This window comes from Physeter macrocephalus, chromosome 16, assembly GCF_002837175.3.
Source record: "Physeter macrocephalus isolate SW-GA chromosome 16, ASM283717v5, whole genome shotgun sequence".
NCBI classification, from domain to species: domain Eukaryota; kingdom Metazoa; phylum Chordata; class Mammalia; order Artiodactyla; family Physeteridae; genus Physeter; species Physeter macrocephalus.
The window spans coordinates 31,491,278-31,511,901 of record NC_041229.1 but is presented as its reverse complement, the minus strand read 5'-3'; the positions used below and the strand labels follow the sequence as shown (position 1 = coordinate 31,511,901).

The window sequence follows — 20,624 nt, the reverse complement described above, 5'->3', positions numbered from 1 at the left end:
AGAAGGAAAAGACCTACAAGAACAAACTCGAAACAGTTAAGTAAATGGTAATAGGAACATACATATCGATAATTACCTTAAATGTAAATGGATTAATTGCTACCACCAAAAGACACAGGCTGGCTGAATGGATACAAAAACAACACCCATATATACGCTGTCTACAAGAGACCCACTTCAGACCTAGGGCCACATACAGACTGAAAGTGAGGGGATGAACAAAGATGTTCCATGCAAATGGAAATCAGAAGAAAGCTGGAATAGCAATTCTCATATCAGACAAAATAGACTTTAAAAAAAAGACTATTTGTAAATATTTATGCACCCAACCTAGGAGCACCTCAATACATAAGGCAAATACTAACAGCCATAAAAGGGGAAATCGACAGTAACACATTCGTAGTAGGGGACTTTAACACCCCACTTTCACCAATGGACAGATCATCCAAAATGAAAATAAATAAGGAAACACAAGCTTTAAATGATACATTAAACAAGATGGACTTAATTGATATCTGTAGGACATTCCATCCAAAACCAACAGAATACACATTTTTCTCAAGTGCTCATGGAATATTCTCCAGGATAGATCATATCTTGGGGCACAAATCAAGCCTTGGTAAATTTAAGAAAATTGAAATCATATAAAGTATCTTTTCTGACCACAACACTATGAGACTAGACATCAGTTACCGGAAAAGACTAAGAGGGAAGTTTATAGCAATACAATCCTACATTAAGAAACAGGAAACATCTGAAATAAACAACCCAACCTTAAACCTATATCAACTAGAGAAAGAAGAACAAAAAAAAAACCCCAAAGTTAGCAGAAGGAAATAAATCAAAAAGATCAGATCAGAAATAAATGAAAAAGAACTGAAGGAAACGATAGCAAAAGTCAATAAAGCTAAAAGCTGTTTCTTTGAGAAGATAAACTAAATTGATAAACCATTAGCCAGTCTCATCAAGAAAAAAAGGGAGAAGACCAAAATCAATAGAATTAGAAATGAAAAAGCAGAAATAACAACTGACACTGCAGACATACAAAGGATCATGAGAGATTACTACAAGCAACTCTATGCCAATAAAATGGACAACCTGGAAGAAATGGACAAATTCTTAGAAATGCACAACCTGCCGAGACTGAACCAGGAAGAAATAGAAAATATGAACAGACCAATCACAAGCACTGAAATTGAAACTGTGAATAAAAATCTTCCAACAAACAAAAGCCCAGGACCAGATGGCTTCACAGGCGAATTCTACCAAACATTTAGAGAAGAGCTAACTTCTACGAGGCCACCATCACCCTGATACCAAAACCAGACAAAGATGTCACAAAGAAAGAAAACTACAGGCCAATATAACTGATGAACACAGATGCAAAAATCCTCAACAAAATACTAGCAAACAGAATCCAGCAGCACATTAAAAGGATCATACACCATGATCAAGTGGGGTTTATTCCAGGAAGGCAAGGATTCTTCAATATACGCAAATCAATCAATGTGATAAACCATATTAAGAAACTGAAGGAGAAAAACCATATGATCATCTCAATCAATGCCGAGAAAGCTTTTGACAAAATTCAACACTCATTTATGATAAAAACGCTGCAGAAAGTAGGCATAGAGGGAATTTCCCTCAACATAATGAAGGCCATATATGACAAACCCACAGCAAACATCATCCTCAATGGTGAAAAACTGAAACCATTTCCACTAAGATCAGGAACAAGACAAGGTTGCCTACTCTCACCCCTATTATTCAACATAGTTTTGAAGTTTTAGCCACAGCAATCAGAGAAGAAAAAGAAATAAAACGAATCCAAATTGGAAAAGAAGAAGTAAAGCTGTCACTGTTTGCAGATGACATGATACTATACCTACAGAATCCTGAAGATGCTACCAGAAAGCTACTAGAGCTAATCAATGAATTTAGTAAAGTAGCAGGATACAAAAATAATGCACAGAAATATCTTGTATTCCTATACACTAATGATGAAAATTCTGAAAGTGAAATTAAAAAAACACTCCCATTTACCATTGCAAAAAAAAGAATAAAATATCTAGGAATAAACCCATCTAAGGAGCCAAAAGACCTGTATGCAGAACATTATAAGACACTGATGAAAGTAATTAAAAATGATACAAATAGATGGAGAGATATAACATGTTCTTGGATTGGAAGTAACAACATTGTGAAAATGACTCTACTACCCAAAGCAATCTACAGATTGAATGCAATCCGTTTCAAACTACCAATGGCATTTTTCACAGAACTAGGACAAAAAATTTCACAATTTGTATGGAAACAAAAAAGACCCCGAATAGCCAAAGCAATCTTGAGAACGAAAATGGAGCTGCTAGAATCAGGCTCCCTGACTTCAGACTATACTACAAAGCTACAGTAATCAAGACAGGGTGGTACTGGCACAAAAACAGAAATATAGATCAATGGAACAGGATAGGAAGCCCAGAGATAAACCCACACACACGATCACCTTATCTTTGATAAAGGAGGCAATAATGTACAGTGGAGAAAAGACAGCCTCTTCAATAAGCGGTGCTGGAAAACCTGGACAGCTACATGTAAAAGTATGAGATTAGAACACTCTCTAACACCATACACAAAAATAAACTCAAAATGGATTAAAGACCTAATGTAAGGCCAGACACTATCAAACTCTTAGAGGAAAACATAGGCAGAACACTCTATAAATAGAGCTGCAATGGACATTTCTCCAAAGAAGATATACAGATTGCCAACAAACACATGAAAGAATGCTCAACATCATTAATCATTAGAGAAATGCAAATCAAAACTACAATGAGATATCATCTCACACCGGTCAGAATGGCCATCATCAAAAAATCTAGAAACAATAAATGCCTGAGAGGGTGTGGAGAAAAGGGAACACTCTTGCACTGTTGGTGGGAGTGTAAAGTGATACAGCCACTATGGAGAACAATATGGAGGTTCCTTCAGTAACTACAAATAGAACTACCATATGACCCAGCAATCCCACTACTGGGCATATACCCTGAGAACACCATAATTCAGAAAGAGTCATGTACCAAAATGTTCATTGCAGCTCTATTTACAATAGCCAGGACATGGAAGCAACCTCAGTGTCCATCAACAGATGAATGGATAAAGAAGATGTGGTACATATACACAATGGAATATTACTCAGCCATAAAAAGAAATGAAATTGAGTTATTTGTAGTGAGGTGGATGGACCTAGAGTCTGTCATACAGAGTGAAGTAAGTCAGAAAGAGAAAAAGAAATACTGTATGCTAACACATATTTATGGTATCTAAGGGAAAAAAAAGTTAATGAAGAACCTATGGGCAAGACAGGAATAAAGATACAGACCTACTAGAGAATTGACTTGAGGATGTGGGGAGGAGGAAGAGTAAGCTGTGACAAAGTGAGAGAGTGGCATGGACGTATATACACTACCAAACATAAAAATAGGTAGCTAGTGGGAAGCAGTCTCATAGCACAGGGAGATCAGCTTGGTGTTTTGTGACCATCTAGAGGGGTGGGATAGGGAGGGTGGGAGGGATGGAGATGCAAGAGGGATGAGATATGGGACCATATGTGTATGTATAACTGACTCACTTTGTTATAAAGCAGAAACTAACACACCATTGTAAAGCAATTATACTCCAATAACGATGTTAAAAAAAAAAACATAAGAGAATACTATGATCAGTTATATGCCAACAACCTGGACAACCTGGAAGAAATGGACAAATTTCTAGAAACATACAGCTTCCCAAAACTGAGTCAAGAAGAAACAGACAATTTGAACAGACCAGTCACTAGATGTGAAATAAAATTTGCAATTAAAAAAAAAAAAACAAACGCCCAGCAAACAAAATTCCAGAATGGGACAGCTTCACAGGGGAATTCTTTCAAATGTGTAAAGAAGAACTAATACCTGTCCTAATCAAACTATTCCAGAAACTTTAAGAGGATGGAACACTCCCAGATTCATTCTACAAGGTCACCCTTACTGTGATACCAAAACCAGGCAAAGACACTACAAAAAAATAAAATTACAGGCCAGTATTTTTGATGAATATAGATGCAGAAATCTTCAATAAAATATTCACAAACTGAATCCAACAATACATAAAAAGGATCATATATCATTATCAAGTTGGATTTATTCCAGAGTCACAAGAGTAGTTCACATACACAAATCAATCACTAGGATCCACCACATTAACAAAAAGAAAGATAAAAATTACGATTGTCTCAATAATACAGAAAAAGTATTTAACAAAATTCAATATCTATTTTTGATAAAAGCTGTCATCAAAGTGGGTATAGAGGGAACATATCTCAACATAATAAAGGTCATTTATGACAAACCCACAGCCAAATCATACTCAATTGTGAAAAATGAAAGTTTTCCTTTAAAATCAGAAACAAGACAAGAATGCCCACTTTTGCTGCTTCTGTTTAACATAGTATTGGAAGTCCTAACCACAGCAATCAGACAAGAAAACATAATAAAAGATATGCACATTTGAAGTGGAAGAGGTAAAACTGTCACTATTTGCAGATGACATGACACTCTATATAGAGAACCCTAAAGTCTCCACCCAAGAACTATTAGAACTAATGAATTCAGAAAGGTTGCAGGATACAAGAATAATATATAGTAATCTGTTGTCTTTCTATACACTAGTAATGACATTCAGAAAGAGAAATTAAACAATCCTGTTTATAATCACATAAAAAAATAAAATACTTAGGAATAAACTTAACCAAGGAGGTGAGAGACCTGTACTCTGAAAACTATAAATCACTGATAAAGGAAATTGAAGATGATCCAAAGAAATGGAAAGATATCCCATGCTCTTGGATTGGAGGGAGTGATATTATTAAAATAGACATACTACCCAAAGCAGTCTACAGATTTAATGCACTCTCTATCAAAATACCCATGACATTTTTCATAGAACTAGAACAAATAATCCTAAAATTTATATAGAATCACAAAAGATGCTGAATTGCCAAAGCAATCCTGATTAAAAAGAACAAAGCTAGAGGCATAACCCTCCCAGACTTCAGACTATACTACAAAGCTACAGTAATCAAAACAACGTGGTATTGGCACAACAACAGACACATAGATTAATGGAACAGAACAGAGAGCCCAGAAATAAACCCACACACTTATGGTCAATTAACCAATGACAAAGGAGGCAAGAATATACAATGGAGAAAAGACACATTGTCCAGGGAAAACTGTACAGCTACATGTAAAAGAATGAAATTAAAACATTCTCTAACACTGTGTACAAAAATAAACTTTTAATGGATTAAAGACCTAAATGTAAGACTGGAAACCATAAAACTCCTAGAAGAAAACGTAAGGGTAACGCTCTTTAACGTAAATTATAGCAATATTTTTTTGGATCTGTCTCCTAAAGCAAAGGAAATAAGAGCAAAAATAAACAAATTGGATATAATTAAACATAAAACCCTTTGCACAACAAAGGAAACCATAGACAAAGCAAAAAGACAACCTACTGAATGGGAGAAAATATTTGTAAATAATATGACTGATAAAGGGTTAATAGCCAAAATATATAAACACCTCATACAACTCAATACAGCAAAAAGAAACAACCCAATCTAAAAACAGACAGAAGACCTGAATGGATGTTTTTCCAAAGAAGACATACAGATGGCCAACAGGCACATGAAAAGATGCTCAACATCACTTTCGAATTAGTAGAGAAATGCAAATCAAAACCACAATGACATATCACCTTACACCTGTCAGAATGGCCATCATCAAAATGTATACAAATAACAAATATTGAAGAAGATGTGCAGAAAAGGGAACCCCAGTACACTATTGATGGGAATGTAAGTTGGTGCAGCCACTATGGGAAACAGTATGGAGATTCCTCAAAAAACTAAAAATAGAACTACCGTATGATCCAGTAATTCCACTTGTGGTTATATATCTGGAAAAAATGAAGTCACTAATTCAAAAACATACATGCACCCCACTGTTCATAGCAGCACAGTTTACAATAGCCAAGACATGGAAGCATCCCAGGTTCCCAGATGATTAGATTAAGAAGATGTGTTTTATATATATGGTGGAATATTACTCAGCCATAAGAAAGAATGAAATTCTGCCATTTGCAGCAGCATGGATGGACCTAGAGAATGTAATGCTTAATGAAATAAGTCAAACAAAGACAAATACTGTATGATATTACTTATATGTGGAATCTAAATAATAATACGTATGAATGTACATGCAAAACAGAAAGACATACAGATAGAGAAACAAACTTGTGGTTGCCAGAGGGGAGGGGGTGAAGGACAAATTAGGGATATGAGATTAACTGATACAAATTACTATATATAAAATAAACAACAAGAATATACTGTATAGCATAGGAAATTGTGTCCATTATCTTACAATAACCTGTAATGGAGCATAATCTGCAAAAATACTGAATCAGGTGCCATATACCTGAATTTAACACATTATTATAGATCAACAAAAAATAAATTAATTTTTAAAAAATAAGAATAATGTGATAGGTTTCATATAGAATAAAATGTCCCTTGATAGTAAAAAAAAAATTGGAGTATGGACAGAACAGTGCAGGAAAATCAAGAGGTATCCAGCCATGAGTTTAAAAGGACTTCTGTTAAAAGGGTGGTAGTGAAATAGAAAAGAAAGACAGAAGGAAAAGATATTTCATGGAAAGACTAGATTATGACTTTGGTGTCTGGTGGAATAATGAAAATAAAAAAACAGAAAAATTAAAAGAAGTTGAAATTTTGAGTCTTTGATAATTGAGGGAATTTGGTGACTTTAAAAATTAAAAAGAATGTAATAGAAAGGTACAGGTTTGGCAAGATATTATTAAACTTCATTTGAGGCTTCTGTGTTTAGGGAGTAAATATCCAAGTAGAAGTGTATAGAACCAGTTTGAACGAAGATGAAACAAGAGGTCAAGGCTATAGAAATCAATTTTAAAGTACTGATTGTGTATGTTGCTCAATTTTTATGTGTACTTATGTCTCCCCAACCAGATTGTAGTATTGTAGAGAACAATGGCTAAATCTTACACATGCAGATATTCCCTATGGTGCTTAGCTCAGTGCTATGCATGTTGGAGGTATTCAATAAATACTTTGAATAGAGAAACATCACTGGCATAATAAAAACTTCTCAGAGGATATGAACTTGACCTGTAGTTTAATAGATGAGAAAGATATTCATCAGAGACATTGAGAGGGAACTCCCAAAAGAGGGAACAAGTAGTGCGTGAAAAGGAATGAAGGTACGAAAGGACATGTTGTATTAAGGGAGCTGAAAGTAGGTAGTTCATTTTGTGGGGTTTTTTGTTTGTTTTTATTTTATTTTATTTTATATTGGAGCATAGTTGATTAACATTGTTGTGTTAGTTTCAGGTGTACAGCAAAGTGATTCAGTCATATATATACATGTATCTATTATTTTGCAATTTATTTTCCCATTTAGGTTATTACAGAATATTGAAGTGTTCCCTGTGCTATACAGTAGGGCCTTGTTGGTTATCTATTTTAAATAAAGTAGTGCGTACATGTCAATCCCAAGTCTATCCCTCCCCCACACCCTTCCCCGCTGGTAACCATAAGTTCATAGGTAGTTCATTTTGACTAGTGTGTACAGTGAGAAATTGTAGGCAGTTAGGTTGTTTAGAAAGGAAACCATAAGTTAAATCATGAAAAGCCTTGTTAAGGAGTTTGTCCTAAAAACAACTGCTGAAAAATTTGAAGAAAGCATATAACATTTACATTTTAGGAATATTGCCAGAATGAGAAAGAGTAAGGTAAGACTAAAAGTGGGAAAATCAGATAAAATACTACTTTATTTAATGAAAACAATGGCTTCTTAAGACCTGTTTAGGAGGTAGAATCAATGTGGTTTGGTAAGTTTTTAAGAACTGAAAGGTGAATGGGAGGAATCAAGGATGACTCTAGAGATGGAGTTTGGTCAGTTAATGGATAGTGAAACCATTTATCAAAATAAGGACCATTCAGTACAAAGAGGTTTAAGGGAGAGAGTAACTGGAAGGATGATGATAAACTGTGAGTTTGAGACACTTATGGGCTATTCTGTAGTCAATTTCTCATTTGTAAGATGTCTGGGCCATGAATATAGATATGATAGTTGTCAATGAATGGATGAAGTTAAAGCCATGGTTCAATACCCACCAGTGGGGGTCTTGGTTCAGCTAAACAATCAAACTCCCATGACTACAATAGACCAGGTTTGCCCTCAATTAGAAGACATAAAACATTGCATGTCGATAGGCAACATTTTTCAACAGGAAGACTTCTCATGGCATGCCACAAAACAGTCAAAGGGCTGATCTTTGCTGTGCCCCTATTCCCACAAGAGATGACATCACAATGCGCAGACAGCCACCCTGGGTTAGAAATCCCATGTTCCAAACAGAAGCCAATATTTCTTGTAATGGCTCTATATGAATAGCTTCCATGCAAGAGATATGTCCAGTTATAAGAATTACCACACTCAGGGAAACATAAAGCTATAGCTTCCTACGAGGTATCGATGATTTATTCACAGTTGTCCCAGTACAGATACAGTGTACCAATAAAGGGTCATTTTTTACATAGTCAATGTGCCTGAAACACAGTTCAAGTCCTGCTAGTAATCCAGGGAACAGAGTTAGAAAATTAACCCAAAGTTGAATTGGTCCACAGAGGATGGATTTTATTAACCCTTCACTCACATACAGATACAGATAAGATCACACAGACAGTATAAATAAGATTACACACAGAGTATGGATAGATAAGCAAAGAAGAGGATGACATAACTCTCAAAAATTCCAGCATATCCAAGCAAAGAAAGAGGAGCTCAAAAAAGACCCTGAGAATAAACAACCAGAGAAGTCAAAAAATAACCAGAAATGTATGATGATATGGAAATAAAGGGAATTAAAGTCAGGAAAGATAGTGGTCAAGAGTGTCTACGTCTGCAAATAGGTCAATTAGTTAAGCGCCAGCAAAAGCAGTACATTGGAGCAGTAGAGGTAGAAGCCAGATAGCAGTAAGTTAAGGAACAAATGGAAGTTGCAGCAGTGAACACAGTATAATTTTCGAGTACTCTGTGGAAAGTTTTGTCCAAAAAGGAAGATGACAGACAATTAGAGGGGGTGGTGGGTTAGGGTCAAGGGGAATTTAGAGTGATAAAAAATTCCAAATCATTTAGTATAGAAGTAATGTGCATTTTTGTATACAGGTTTTCTTCACTATTAGATTTCTTTTTCTGTGTATTATTACCCTTTGTGTTATCAGATATTTTCAATTAAAAAAGCTCTGTTGCATTATGAATAAAAGGATAGACTTTTTTGTTCAACAATGTCTCTTCTAAGACTTCCTTAAAGTCTTAGAAGAGATAACGCATCAGACGATCTTGATTTCCCTGTAGCAAACAAACATATAGTTGTCATTACACCAAATCTTGCTAGGACCATTATATCAACTTTGTTTTATGAGAAATTATCTCCATTCTAAATTAGAGGGCTTCCCTGGTGGTGCAGCGGTTGCGCGTCCGCCTGCCGATGCAGGGGAACCGGGTTCGCGCCCCGGTCTGGGAGGATCCCACATGCCGCGGAGCGGCTGGGCCCGTGAGCCATGGCCGCTGAGCCTGCGTGTCCGGAGCCTGTCCTCCGCAACGGGAGAGGCCACAGCAGAGGGAGGCCCGCATACCACAAAAAAAAATAAATAAATAAATTAGAATACATAGTTTTCAGTTATTATTGTAATATACTATTATGACTATGACTTCATGATTTTATATCTACCTATACTTACACACACATAAATTTTATGTGTTTGGAAAACAAATGTATACAATTTATAGAGAACACTATTGTTTACTTATTTAAAAGTTGAACACCTCTCCACAGATAACTAACAGTATTAAATCATGTATGTGAAAATGCTTTGTAAACTATAAAATGCTATACTATAAATATGACAGCTTGGAATATTAAAGATCAAGTATTAGGTTAATAGAAATATTTATATGTACTGTTATTGAAAATATAATTAAACTACAAATACTTATAAGCTATTGTCACATTAAAAATACATTTCCTGTACAATATAAGCCTAAAATGTTTTAGAGAATAAAGTAATGTCAAGAAATAGGGAGCTTCCAGGGCTTCCCTGGTGGCGCAGTGGTTGCGCGTCTGCCTGCCGATGCAGGGGAACCGGGTTCGCGCCCCGGTCTGGGAGGATCCCACATGCCGCGGAGCGGCTGGGCCCGTGAGCCATGGCCGCTGAGCCTGCGCGTCTGGAGCCTGTGCCCCGCAACGGGAGAGGCCACAGCAGAGGGAGGCCCGCATACCACAAAAAAAAAAAAAAAAAGAAAGAAATAGGGAGCTTCCAAAGAAGGGGAGGTATATCAGTACTCACAAATGATTGTTCTAATGTAGAAAATATTAGTGGTAGATTAAAATAATTTAAGATATTGTAATGTGATAATCTAAAGGAGAAAAAAATTGTATAAAAAAAATGGTGGGCATTCAATGCTTAAGCCTCAAGAAAAATCAGAGACTTATGTCCATATGAAAATAAAAGCTACTTAGGAAATAATGAGATATAAGAATATTAATAAATGACTAATAAAAATAAAAGCCTTCCATCACAACCAAATCCTTATCACAAAGATAATGTACCTGACCGTTCTTCTGGTGGATGTAGGGTAAAATAAGCTATATTTTCCCCATATTTTTATACTTAAAAATGATGTTATTAGATACCTATCTCCAATATCCATGTATTTGTGGTGAGACAGTTGATCCTGAACCACAGGCTACCCTTAGAAATCTGACCAGAGCTGAGCAGTAATCTATATTTGGCCTCTTTTTGCCCTTTGTACCAGTACTTTAAACCAGATATTCTAGCCCATATTCATTATCTGTATGACTATCAGACATCTGAGAGGTGAAAATACTCTAAGAGTGAGGAATGAGAAAGGGGAACCTGAATAAGTAAGTTATGTACATTTCTCAGCTCATGAGAGGACACTGGGTGATCAGAAGAACATCATGCATGGACCCTCAGAACAAAACATATGAATTGAAAGCCTCGAGGCAGCCCAATAAATCAAAAAACCATCTTAATAAGGCTGTCTCTCTACTTCCTGTTCAAATGCTTTTCCTGTGCAGATCCATTCCTGCCTGTCCCTCTGTCGCCATACCTCATCCCCACTTACCTGATCAGCTGTCTCTTTTAAGAGCCCCATTGCTGTCCCACCATTCCCAAATTCTTCCTAGCTATCCAACTGTTTCTCCCACCTACCAGCCCCATACCCTGCCTATCTGTCCATCTGTCCCCTCTACTCTTCCAAAGAACTTCTTACCAGCCCCATTACTGCCCTACTCAATCAAATATCTTCCTCGCCCTCCAGCCCCAGTTACTTCCAGCTTTTCTAGCAGTTTCCCTCATCTACCAGCCCCAATTCCTTCTGGCCCACCTGACTATTTACCCCACCCACCCCGAGGTTCACCAGTCATTCCTGATTCTGACTCACAGAGTAAGTTATTTTACAAAACTTTCAGACCAAACATTTCCTTCCAGCACAACGTTCTATCCCAGCCACTCTAATGTCGGCCCTTCATCGTTCCCTTCCAGCTCAACTGATTGTTTCCCCAAACCCTTTGGAAGGTCTCCCTGTTTTGAAACCTTCCTGTTTGTCCAGTCATCCCCCTCATCAACCAATCCCCACTCTTTCTTCTATCACTCTATTGCCTGAACATCCTGCTAGCTAAGATCATTTTCAGTCAGTCCAGCAAGCTGTCCCACAAACCATACATTGTCAAATCTGCCCCAGGTCTTTGTAGATCTTCCACTTACATCAGTTTTCTCCCATCCACCTCCCTGTCATTCTCCATCCTCTTCTTTGTCTTCATCTCCTTCTACTTCCATATCCTCTTCTTCATCCTCTATACAGTTTTCTTCCTCTTCATCTGTTCTTTCCTCTCCTTCACCTTCCTCTTCTACCTCTCCATTCTTACCTCTTTCATTTATCCCTCTTTTTACCTCTCCTTTGCATTCATCTCCCTCTCTGTATTTGTCCCCCAAAAATTTAGATTTCCCGTCTCCTATTCCTCCTGTTTCTTCTTCCTTTATGATTTCTTCTTCCTTTCCCCCCATGCTTCACTCTTCCTCTCTTTCTACCTCCCCATCTCCTTTTATTCCTATCTATTCCTTCAATCGTCCTCACGAATTGAAAGTAGAGAAGAGAAGAGAAGCAAGTGGAGGAGAGAAGAAAGAAATAGAGAAGAAAAAGTTGACAGACAACAACTTTAAAGGTAAATAAATTTAGTTTATTAGATATTTTGTAGATTTAGCAATATTTCATTTGGGAAGGGTGACTGAAGGGGAAGGAATATGTAAGAGTAGGAAACCTAAAAGCGAGAGAGAGAAACATATTCTCAGTGTTCAGGAACTTGTGTTATGTTCCTTTTTGCTCTTGTTGATCCCTCGTGGTCACAAAATGATAGTCAGAAATCTAGTAATCATTGACTTTGACTATTCCAGTCTGTCCAAATAAAGATATATATGGGTATTGGAGATAGATATATGTCACATGTGGCCATGTGTCACCTTCCAAAACATTTGAATCCTCACTGAACTGGGAATAATTCCAATGAATTGTGAATAAATACCCTTGGGATTCACACTACTGGCCCTAATGCAACAGCAGTCAGCTATTTGATATACTTCACCCCCCCCCAAAAAAAATTCTTCCTTTGTTCTTTTCTTTTCACTTTGTACATATATTGAAATGTTACATGCTATAAGTTTCCAGAAGATGCGAAATTCTAAAAGAAGATGATGTCATCCACTAATAATTTGAGGATGGCACTTTAACACACTAAAAATAAAGGTACCCCCCTCTGTGGCATGAAAACCATGCTTATATTTGTGGTACAACTGAAAACAAATATGTACAGTCTCCTCCATGCAATAAAGTCCAAGCTTCCAAACCTAGTAAAGTTAGATGGAAATTCCTGTCTACCCTAACAAGAAATTTTATTTTCTACCTGCTTGAATCTTCAACCAACTCTATTAGGGTTATAGGGATACCTACCATCCATGACATCAACTCAGAACTAAAGGTATGCAGCATATCATTATCCAGATAAGAATTCTCTTAAAGAACTGAGGACTGACTCTATACATCTACAGGAATTACTTCTATATCTATCCCAAACAATAGATAGAGGAATAGGATTTAATAATAAAAGCCATAAATAATTGGATATTCCTACATGAAGACAGAGTGCTTTATTGGCACTGTAATCGCACATCCATTTTTATTCTACTGTTGACTCCTTGAAATTCCCATTCTAATATGTCTATATATTTCTCCAATATCCTTATATGTGATTATCTGGACACACACACACACACATACATACATATGAATATGTCATATGTATGCTAACTTTATTTAAATGTACTAAACATTTTTTATGTATGGTTCACAGAGTTATAGATAATTCCTTGCCTTCATCATTGTCAAAAAATGATCACAAGTATCAGAAACATCTCCTATCCAAAATCAATTGTGATAAAGAAATGAAGGAAAACAGCAAGGCAAACTTGACTACTGACAAAGATGCATTCCAGCTTAAACTGGAGGAAACTCAGAAACTCCTAGAAGATCAGCATCTAAGCAGTTTGCAAGTATGAAACTCTAAATAAGTTATTAATATTTTAATATCTAGCAATAATTCTGTCCTATTTTTGCAGTGTTCTCCACTAAATAAATGTATACCACTAGCCAAGGGTATGTTTGGAGGAATCAGCACAAATTCATCACAGACACTAGTGAAATAAGTTTTTAATATTTTTTAAACCTTTTACTCCATTTTTCTCTCTGATTTTATTCTTATTTTTCCATCTCTCATATTTAGAAAAATATGTTTTATGGATGCTATTTTCTGAAAAACATGAAAGCTATTTGAAAGTATAATGTAATATAAGTAATATTATTAAAGACTGGATTATAAAAAGCAACTTGAAAATTATAATACCTATGGACATTAGGTTCTTAATGAAAATATGGCACAATTAGCTAGAAATGGTGTCTCTATTCTGGCTCTAATATGGTATTTACTTTGGTTTTCCCCACAAATTAGTATGGAGTTCATACTAAATTTCCTGAAATGTTCATGCACTTTATTTTTTATGAGTAATTACACACAGTTATGAGATTCTTAGTAGGCTGATATCAAGATTAAATTCATAACCTTGGCCTAATTTATCCAATAACTGAGCAATTGTGGCAAGACTAGAAAAGCAAAGCAGGAGACTTCTTCTGGCTATGATGAAGTGCCTTCCTGCCATAAACAACTATAATTCTGAATAAATAATATGAAACAATTATTTTTAGACAGTATAGAACAGGTAGTATAAGATATGATCACTAAAAACATGGGAAACAAATAAGGTAAGCCCTATGATCGCATAAGCTTTTTACCTGTACATGTCCTCTGGACAAGCCTAAAAAAATTCCACAGGTATTCCAACTACCTGTCAAAAAAAAAACCCCAACTCTTTCTTAAAGAAGATTGAGATCTAGACATACAGCATAATGTTCACAATGTCCAACACTCAATCAGAACTTACTAGACATGTGAAAAAGCAGAAACCTCTATGGCCCATAACCAGGAGAAAAATTAGCCAATATAATCAGACACATAAATGACAGAGATAACAGAATTATCAGACAAGAATTTAAAATAACTTTTTAAATATTTTCAAGGAATTAAAGAGAAATGAACATAATGAAAATGAAATTTTTGGAAGAACCAAATAGAACTTCTAGATCTGAAAACATATTATCTGAGATTAAAATTACACTGGATGGACTTAACAGAGCAGGCATTACAGACAAAAAGATCAGTGGACCGAAATCATCCAAACTGAAGCATTGGGAGAAAAAAGACAGAAAAAATATATAACAAAATGTTAGTGACCTGAGGGACAATATCTAAATCTAACATACATTTAATTTAAATCTCACAAAGGAGTGAGGGAATCTTTAAAGAAAACAGTGGCTGAAAATGTTTCAAACTTGATGAAACTATAAATCCACAAATCAAAGAAGCTCAACAAACTCCAAGAAGGATAAGTGTGCACCCATGTGCATGTGCACACACCCCCCTCACAAAAACACATGAAAATTAGATTAAGCTAGAGGGGGAAAAAGATGTATTACGTGCAGGTGAACAAAGATAAGATGGACCTTACTAATTTCAAGCCAGAAGACAGTGAAACAATATTTTTAAAGTTCTGAGAAAGAAAAAATACGACCAACTTATAATCTATATCTAACTAAAATGTCCTTCTAAAATGAAGGCAAAATAGGCATTTTCAAACAAACATCAGCTGAATGCCACTATATTACACCAGTATCTGCACAATAAAAAATGCTCCCAGAAATTTTTCAGGCAGACTGAAAATGATAACAGATGAAAACTCAGATCTATAATGACGGAAAACAGATTAGTGGTTATTAATGGGTAAGTATTGACTATAAAGAAGCATGAGGGAAATTTCAACAGATGGAAAGGTTCTAAAATATTTCAGTATAATGGTTATGGGTAAATAATTTGTCAAAACCTATCGAACTATACATTTTAAATGAGTGCATTTTATTGTAGATAAGTATTTCTCAATAAAGTTGATTTAAAAACTAAAACACAAGGCATGTTAAGTCTAGTATAGTTTATATCAGTAACTTACAAGCAAAACTTGAAGCTGATCATAATGTTTCATTTTTTAGTATAAGAAAAATTCTGAGGGAAAAAATAGTATAATTTAGTGAAATCAGAATTTGCTGAATTTCTTCTGAGGTGCTTTGGGAAATGAAGCCTTCACAGACCTATGCAAAGAGAAATCTTAATGCCATGAACATCACACTTACAGCTAGAAGGACCTTCTAAGCCAGATTTCTATATCTCATTAGATGCCATCTCAAAGAAATTCATATTAGAGTCATAGAGCTTTTAGGAGCCTCATTATCAATTAATATAACTCAATTCCAAAAACAAGCACTGAAGAAGCTGTGCTTTGATTTGTTCTAGTTAGGTTGAGTGACCATCTCTTTAAAAAGATATCACAGTACTAAAGGATGTGACAGGCAGGGAGTAAATGCTAGTAGTAGCAAACTCTTATGAATAATTTTCAAAACATTTCACAATAGTATATCAATAAGCATGAACTATACAAACTAAAATATTTTATCTCTAACTGATTTAAATGGTTTCTCAGTTTATTTTGGGGGCTAGAAAAATAATAAATTTTTGTTTAATACCAAAATATTTGAATTTTCTAAAATTTGTGTAAAATTTTAAGGAAACTAATTTTCTTTGAGTCCATTTAACTTCTTGACTAGATTAACAATTTAAAGTCTTCTTGAATTTATTTCTACATATGTGATACAGATTAATGCATTCTAAACATATGTTATATATGTGAGAAATTAGAAATAGTTTTAAACATTGACTATACTTTGAAGTGATCATGAAATTTTATTAAAAACTGATAATTTCCATGAAATTTCATTGAAGTAGTAATGAGAACATGTAAGGAATTCATAGAAATTATTACTGTGCTAAATCTCCAAAAACGAGTCATTAAAATCAATCCTAAATCGACATTAGTGTTACCTGGGGAATTTAAAAATAATAATAATACCACCAGTACCTGGACCCCATCCAAGTATTCAATCAGCAGGACCTGGCATGTTTTTACAAAGCTTCTTATGTGGTTCTAAAATGCAGCCAGAGTTGAGAACTCTATTATACAGACCATGAGATTAACTTTTATACAAAGATGTAGCCTTACCAATAGGAAGCTCATATTAGAGTCATAGGGCTTTTAGGAGCCTCGTTCAAGTCCAGTGAAGGTTTCAGGAAAAAAATACCATTTTTAAATAACTATTTTTCAGAATTTCACATGCCGTTATGAAATCTTCAGGAAACTCTATTCTCTGAATGGAATAGCAATAGCAAAATTATTTTTTAATCTATAACTATGGCTAGGATAATTGAGTAATTATCGATACTTTAAGGTGAAGAAATTAAGGCAAACACACTTTATTGTAAGTCTTTGTTGGCTCCTTATTTTTCACTCTGAGGACTGCTCCAGGGATATAGATTATTTATATACCTATATGGTTTGTAATCATACTACTCTATTTTATATGCCAAATAGAATTGGGCTCAGTAACAATGGTGTGTTGAATCATTAATTTTGGCGTTTAAAATTTTCTAAGCTATAAAACAATGTTCTTCTTTTTCTTTCAGAAATTTTGTGATGAAGTTAATCAGATAACAAATTCTGAAACCCTCTCAATTACAGACAGTCTTGAGGCTGGGGAACCTGAAGAAATATATTTAACACTTAATAAGGAGCCTTCCACATCAATCCAGCAGCAGAATTCTGTTTCCCTCAAATCCACAAATCTGCAATCAACTAATCTAAGCTGCTTTGATGAAGATAAGCTGTCATTCTCTAAAACTCAACATATAAATAATTGGCTTAAAAATTTAGATGATCCAAACACTCAGACTGTCACAACTTTCTCAGATATTTTAAGTAAAACTAATGTTCTACCTTCACATAAATGTCTTAATAGTGAAGAACAAAATTCATCTGCTCTGAGTAGAACTGTGGAAAGAGCCACAAGTACTGCTAACAATTCAGTAGCCTTTGTATATAGTCCACCCATATTTGTAAAAGATAAAAAAAGCAAAAAGACCTCTGAAACTAGTGCTATGAGGACAACTGACACCACTTCTGGAGCATTCAAAAGGGAGAGACCATTAGTTACTGAGAGTCCAACATTTAAATTCAGCAAAGCCCAGGCCACTCCAGATTCTCCAACCCAGGAAATGGCAACAATTTCAGACCAAGAGAAATATTCTGAATTGACTCAAGAAAAAAGAACTACTTCAGTTCCCACTTCATTTGTACCTGTGGCAACACCTTTAGTTTTGCCATCGAATACACAACCAGCTAGGCCTTTACCAAAAAACAGTATACATATAAAAGAAATTGACCCAGTGCAGTGTTCTGATAAGTTAGGGGAAATGAAAGACATTAAAGATGAAAAGATAAGATATTTTAACTGTAATGAGGAAAAGTTGTCTTTATTTTCAGATAATTTTCAAGCTGGCTGTATACCTTACAACTCTGACTCAAAAGATAAAAAACAGAAAATAGCTGAAGCATCAACATCATTGTATAGTATAATTTCTAATTGTGACTTAGTTGGTCAGCACAAGAAAATGAAATGCAATATTCATGAGAGAAATGGTGTGAGGTTTCTTAAAAGTATTTTAAAGAAAGACTCTAAATACGAACATGATTATTTTAAGGCACTAGTTACAAACCAAGGCTTTAAGTTAGGAAATCAAAAAGCTGCAGATATCAGAGACAGTATTGAATTAACAAAAGAAAAAGGGAAAAATGCAGAAATTCCAAAGACTCTTAAAAAACTGAGATGGTTTGATGAAACAGAAGATACAAAAAAAAATGTTGAAGATAATCATTCACTGAAAAATAGAATAGGAATAACTCAACAGTGGTCTCAACCATTCCACATTCAAACTAAAAGTGTTGCTGCCAGCAACATCACTAGTATTATTCCTGCTTCTTCTGTGAATTCTGCTGATAAGAAAAAGCCCAAGGATGACTTTATCTCTGAAAATGTCACTGCTTTAGGAGGATCTGGAATAGACCATGTGCCTTTGAACTGTTTTATACCTTCAGGTTATAACATTGCTAAACAATCCTGGCCAGTCTCAAAAGAAGAGGAAAGTAAATCCCCTGTAAATAGTGGTGGCTCTAAAACTCAGAAAACTAATCCACAAAAGGGTGGAGCAAAAGTAATTAGAAGAACAAGATCTGCTAAAGTCCAATCAGGCTTTATATATACGAACAGAAAAGGCACTGTTATTCGGCCACAGTCTGCGAGCAAAGCCAACACATTTTTACAAGCTCAGGGTAAATTAATTGTACCTCATCCTCCTTCTAAATCTCAATTAAATATTAGAAATTGTAAAAATATACAAGTATCTCAGTATCAATCTGTAATGCCTGAAAATTCTCAAAACATCAGTACATGTGACTATGTTAACTCAAAGCATGTGCTTCCAACAGAACACAAGTTAAATCAGTGGAATCAAGAAAGTAGTCTTCCACTCTCACATGTTTGTCCTGACTTAGTCACTGTGATGCCATCTCTACCATATTCTTCTGAGTGCCAAACTTTAGCAAAAATAAATCATTCAAATGACAATCAAATTGTTGCCCAGCAAGATGGGACATTATATTACACCCAAAGATGTTCAACATATGAAGAAAGTCATTCCTCTGTGACTCTTAAAACTACTAAAGAAGAATTTGTTCCCTTGTGGAAAACACAGCATAATATTCTGGGTCAAAATGACCCAGAATAAGTAAGAATAAATTTATATATTTTTATAGATAAAAAGTATAAGTTTTTAAATTCATGTGAACTTTCTCTTATTGATATATGGCAATGTGTACCTTATAAGATATTAATATTAAATAATAGCAGCTTTATAGAAATAACTTATCACCCTTAATATTGTACCCTTCTCTATCTAGTAGCTATTGCTTTTAAGCGAATGACCCAACCTTTGCTCAACTAAAACTAGAAACTTTTGCTAACATCCATTTTTTCCGTGACTTTTCTTGTTAGTTTAAAAGAAGGAAGACAAAGAATGCAGTTTTATTCTTGTTCCATATCATTCTGTTATTACCCCAATATTACAGTCAAAATTTCTGTCAAAGTAAGCACAGTGAAAAATGTTGTTTAAATTATTCTAAATAGGTGAATAAATGTGATTATAATACTTTTCTTTATTCTTCTTTAAAATGTTTGTTAAATTTAATTGTTATAAGTTAATAATAGGTGTGCCTACCCCTCTCATTCTCTTTCCAAAAAAGTGGGAACTTTACTTTTATCTGTTATGTATGTAGGGTTTCATATGGACAAAAAATGATAGCATTCCTTTAAACATTTTTGAAAATTAATTCTCTATATTATGCCTTTGCCCTTAGTAGCTGGTTGATTCCTCATGGAGCTACTTTCCTCTAAGGGAATGGACTATAGGCCCATAAATTTTCCTACCAGTAGAAATCAATTGCCTATTCAGAAATAGATAAGACTTGGGAAACATCAGAAAAGCAACTCTTTTCTTCTCCCAAAGGTATGAATAAATATAAAGAGGATATAATGAGGAAGTTAGTTTAAATTTAAACTATTTAAAGCCATCTTCAATTAGACCATGAGATTTTAAGGACAAGGGACTATTTTTGTAATTCTTCACCTTATCCCCAGGTTTTAACTGTGCCTGGCACTTAGTAGGCACCCAGTCTTTTCTTGAATTGAATGGACACAAGCCAGATTAGCAGATGGGAAGCTAAATGCAAAGATCTTAATCTAATCCTAGATTTTTAACTATTATTTCTCTCACTAAAGGTTTCATTTTCTTTTTAT

The 20,624-nt window shown here is 35.0% G+C and overlaps 1 protein-coding gene across 1 annotated transcript in view; it reads left to right on the top strand.

Moving 5' to 3' along the window:
- The window catches only part of CEP126 (centrosomal protein 126), a 95,303-nt gene extending 75,746 nt beyond the window's left edge, over window positions 1-19,557 (top strand). Inside the window, exons 5-6 of the mRNA XM_024115304.2 lie at window positions 13,573-13,771; window positions 17,401-19,557. Coding sequence (XP_023971072.2) covers window positions 13,573-13,771; window positions 17,401-19,557 — 2,356 coding nt within the window. The remainder of the gene's footprint in view (window positions 1-13,572; window positions 13,772-17,400) is intronic.
- Window positions 19,558-20,624: the final 1,067 nt, after the last annotated feature.